At 38.2% G+C, this 5,000-nt stretch overlaps 1 protein-coding gene across 2 annotated transcripts in view; it reads left to right on the top strand.

The window, feature by feature from the left end:
• Nucleotides 1–5,000, top strand: part of LOC137972985 (uncharacterized) — a 47,120-nt gene that overhangs the window by 33,510 nt on the left and 8,610 nt on the right. For both annotated transcript variants that reach the window (XM_068819684.1, XM_068819685.1), the window contains exons 13-16: nt 1,166–1,661; nt 2,731–2,776; nt 3,650–3,744; nt 4,673–4,800. In XM_068819684.1, the coding sequence (XP_068675785.1) occupies nt 1,166–1,661; nt 2,731–2,776; nt 3,650–3,744; nt 4,673–4,800 (765 nt within the window). The remainder of the gene's footprint in view (nt 1–1,165; nt 1,662–2,730; nt 2,777–3,649; nt 3,745–4,672; nt 4,801–5,000) is intronic.

Here is a 5,000-nt window from a genome sequence, read left to right as displayed (position 1 = left end):
AATAATACTGCTCTCTTTTAAGAGAGGATAAAAGGCAGAGAATTAATTCCCCATAGAGGCCCTATCCTCATCGTAATTCCTTTAAAGTTATTGTTAGATGTCCTCCAAGATCCGGTGTTCCCAAGAGGGTTGAGTGATAACCAATCATATGCTCCATTTTTACCAATGTTGACAGCTCCCATGCAATGCTTCGCGTCGTTCGCGATTTACCATGTGGAAAAAACGCGTTTATACACGCAACGAGCGAGGTAAAATCCTCGGGAAAATTGATATCTTCTAACAATAACTTTAGAGGGATTACGACGGGGATAGGGCCTATATGGGGGATTCGTTCTCTGGTCCTGGTCCTCTCTTGTCTCTTAACAAGAATTTCTTGTTAGAAGCTCTCCCACTTAGGCAACAAATTCCTGCTTTTAATGACGAGGCAAAATCTTTCTCCGTATCTTCTGTCAGATCTGTGACTTTTTTAATTACTTCAAAATGAACGGAACGTATTTGGTTGAACTTTAGGAAGAAAGGAACGCACATGTATTGAGTATCTCTGATCATTGTTAGTGCTCTCTTCTCTAGTTGAAGTCCGCTTTTGATGTGATCAGTTGATGAAAGAATTGTTAAACCAACGGATAACCGAGTTGGTTTTCAAAAAAATTGATATCCAACAAGCCCAAGAAGAGTAATTGTTTATTAAAATTAGAAATAAGTACAATTATGTTAACTTAGTTGTAATTTCAGACTACGTTCGGGTAGCAGGCGTGGTCGCTCTTGATTAAGCTTTCAATCACTGACGCTGCCAAAATGAAAGATAAAGCTTCGAGTTTACAGCATAGCTAGGCCAAAGTCAGGCTAAAGATTTGCTGTGTGCTTTAACTCATTAAAAAGTATTTTCTTTCAAATCATTTCTTGCCTGATAACTTAATGAATCGAGCAAAAACTTTAAGAAGAGAAAGGTCAGTGCAAGAATACGAGAATTTTTTTGAATTTTATTATATGGCGACAAACAGCCTCCTGCGATTGGTCGTTGACGACAAACGCGTTGGTTTTTCTTTCAATTTGATGTTCATGGTCGGGTAATGATCTGATAAATGTTCAATGATTATGTTATCAAAATACTAGATGAGGATTTTTTTATGGTTCAGTTTTTTGAGAAGGAATTTTACTTTTGTAGATTCGTTCGGATTATCGAAGATTACCTCGACAAGGGAGGAAAATTCAGCAAAGGAACATCAAATATTGGTGTTCACACGCAGCTCATCACTAAAACTGGCAGTGACATTGGCGTCTCCGTCAAAGCCACAGATGACAACATCGCTATTAACACGACCAACAATGGTACAAGTGAAGATAGCGAAGCAAGTATAACAGTGCCCGGATCGATTCTAAGTGGGAACGATACCGATAACTCAACATTGATTGTGGTGTACTATCGCACAAGCAAGCTCTTTGCGCCCGAGTACTGGAAGGCGGAAGTGTGCGAGGACGGTTTCACCAAGGAAAAGGATCACAAACTGGAAAGGTCGGAAACGTCCAGTTACACCATGGAGAATTCAACCGGAAGCAGAGTCACGACAAGCAGTCCTGTGTTGTCTGCAAGTTTGAGAAATAAAGAGGTGTCCAACTTGACCACACCTGTGATTATCAAGTTTAAAATGCCGCGAGAGGAGGTAAGGAAGCACTCGTCCTGGGTCTATTTCAATTCAATCAATTAACTTTATTTAAAACACGGTAAATGTCTGAGCAAGCTGGTTTTCAGAAATGCCGTGTAAGAATTACATGATATAAATGCCAAAAAATTACAAGAATTACAAGGTATAAATGTTAAATCGACTAATAAACTTGGTATAACTTAGCGCTAAAAATTATTTAATATCAAGGAAATTTAAACAATAGTAATAATTAGTAACAGTCATAATTTACTATATAATAATACGAAACAAGCCATGTAAAAATGTGCCCTAGCAATATAAAATGTGTCCTAGGATATCGCACGTTTAAAGCTTGCAAGATCTCTTATCTCACGTATTTGATTTGACAGTTGGTTCCAAGCCATTGCACGTCGATAAGAGAAAGAACGTTTAAGAAAATTCGTTTTAGGTAGCGGTAATTGGAGGTCATAGTTCGAACCCCTTAAGTTATAATTGTGAACTTCAGAGGTTCTATGAAAATGCTCCTGAAGATACGTCGGACAATTATTATTGAATACTTTAAACATCGTAATTAACAAGTGCCTTCTCTCTGTTTCTTCTAAGTTAGACCACTCTAGAGAATTTAGCACTGCTGATGATCCAATAGAGTAATCAGCCCTAGTAAGAATCCTTGCTGCTCCATTTTGTAACTTTTGTAATTTGTCAGCACGTGTTATGGAGCAGTCACTCCATATAACATCACAATAGTCAAAGTAAGGTTGTACAAGTGAAAGTAAATTGTCTTAAGAGTCTCTTGATAGTCAGTTACTTTTCTAGCTAAATACAACATTCGTAAGCCATTCGAGCCTTTAGATGAAGTATGTTCATCTGATCATCCCAGGTTAACATTTCATCAATATGAACCCCCAATAACTTAGTAGACGGAACTTCTAGGATATCGCCACTAAAAGTTTCTCTTTCTTTGAATAATTGAGCGCGAAAATTGTCCGAGATTTATAAATGATTGTGATGGCGAGTCTTGGTTATGGCGATATGACCATAAATCAAATGTTTCCGCAATCATTCTTCTTTTCGTTTTTCTGGTTAGGTGATAAAGAGCAGTACAAGGTGTGTTTGGTGGGATTTTCAAAAACGTAAGTTACTCTTTGAATTAGCAGTTTGCTTTGTCTGTTGTTTAATTAATGTTATCATTCGATGGATTTTTCCTTCCTTTTCATTGACCGAGAGCCCACCACGTGACCTGCAAATAATATTCTGCTCATGCGTAATTGAAACCACACTCTTGTGTGATAATGGCAGTTCGCTTTCCTGAGCTTTCAGAAAGAGATTTAATTGTTGGGAATTGTGAAAAATAAAGTTAGCACAGTAATCTAATGATAAAATAATTATTGAACTCGGTTATCGCAAAATATCGTGATTTGTCAGTGTCTCGCACATCCATTATTTGCCTCAGCCTTCGGCTTCGGCAAATAATCCATCTGCTCGCCATTGACAAATCACGATATTTTGCTCAACCTCGTCCAATAATTGTTAATTATGGTCCTTTGAAAGTATCAGGTCTCCAAACTGAAACAAAACGGGCGAGAACATCAAATTTGCGTGTTTGTCATATACTCTGCCCCAACGACCGTTGAGCCAAAATGTCAATTTGTATATTCTCCTAAGAGATCTCTTTGCATTTGTTGTGTTTTATGAGGAGAATCTGTTCACAAAGCAAGAAGTTTACTGTTAAGTCATCATTTCCTTCATTCTAGTTTCTTCCATGTTGTTAGTTTTAATTGCGTTCAAATGGCGAAATAAATGCAATTTATTATGATGTTTTAGAGCTTAATTAAAAACTAGGAAATGGAACATGTACCCTTCGTTTTTACACAGTGTCAATGTGGCCGTATTCAAGCGTTGGCCTTTCGTCACTAGGGAGCTTAAGCACAAGATATTTTTGAGCCACGAATAGCTACCTGTTGTAGTCTTTGTCTCATTTAACATGGATTATTTCGTTTCATTAGGTGGATGGTCGACCGCTGGATGTTCTCTCCGCGGCATCGTTAACGACACGATTATTTGCGAATGCAATCACATGACCAACTTTGCCGCCTTAGTGGTAAGGAAATTTATATACTCCAGAGACGGCGGGTAGTTTGTTTGTTCGTACATAAAGTAATGTGATGGAGTGTGAAGAATATAGGACACCTCAAGAATGTGCAATAAATCCCCTTGCTTGCTTAAACCGCTCGGATATTTAGAGGGTATTTTCTGTCCCCATCTTTGTGAAGTCACCGCCACTCTTCCCTTTGATTTAGACTGCGTTTACACCAGAGTAAAAATTACTGGACTCGCATAACATTGTACATTTGGCGTCGAATCCGGAGACAGTTGGATGCCTCACAAGAATGTCAGACTATGAGATCGGAATTTGTTAAATTACACGCTTGATGTGGTCCTTTAGCAGTATCCTTTAGATGAGTAATAAAATGAATAAAATGAATAAACTGTTTGAGTGAGGCCTTGAGCAGTTTTCGAAAACTTTAATGTGATGCCGTCCATCGGCGAAAGCTAGGATCAAAGTTTTCAGAATCAGCGCAATGCCTCTCATTTATTCATTTATTAAGTTTGTTAAACCCTTCAAATTTGTTATAGCGATATTTCTTGTTTACAAACATTGACGTCACATTTCTTTTGATATTTAAATTTTGCCAACCACGAAACAAAAGAAGTATTTGTTTCAACAGCCAATTAGGTTCTGGTTGGCATATTAATGACGTCACGAGAAACATTGCTATTGGTGGTTTTCATCTGCCGTCACGGCGGCCATGTTGGTGTACAGAACAATTGCAGTAAAATGTCTTTTGTGGGAATTTGATTGTATTGTTGTGCGAAACTTGTGGGGATATTTTCTATTGTTTTGTAAACCAACATGGCCGTCTCATCACGTGGATGCAAACCAAGAATAGGAGGGACCGGTGTAGGATATTTCCATCAATTCACTTAACAGATGCAAAGTTGACAAGAATGTGCTATTTTGATTGCAGGATCTTGATGGCCCATCATCGAAAGCGTGCGGCAAACATTCCACTGCGCTGTCACTCATCAGCTACATCGGTTGCGCATTATCAATTGTCGGATTAACGCTGACCATCTTAACCTTTGCATTTTTCAAGTAAGGCCCTTGTTGTGGTTCAATAGACCTTTTCACGGTTAGTTTTTCTCATCTGCATTACAATATAATCTAGCAGGTATGTGAGGCAATTTCGGGCTATTTTGTAGTTTTAACACGAAATTGCCTCGCATTCACGTTAGATTACATTGTAATGCAAATGAGACTAACCGTGAAAAGAAGGGGGTAGTTTCTAAAGAAAC

The sequence above is a fragment of the Montipora foliosa genome, chromosome 10, assembly GCF_036669935.1.
Source record: "Montipora foliosa isolate CH-2021 chromosome 10, ASM3666993v2, whole genome shotgun sequence".
Lineage (NCBI taxonomy): Eukaryota > Metazoa > Cnidaria > Anthozoa > Scleractinia > Acroporidae > Montipora > Montipora foliosa.
The sequence above is the reverse complement of the archived record's forward strand: the minus strand, read 5'-3'. Positions and strand labels throughout refer to the sequence as shown.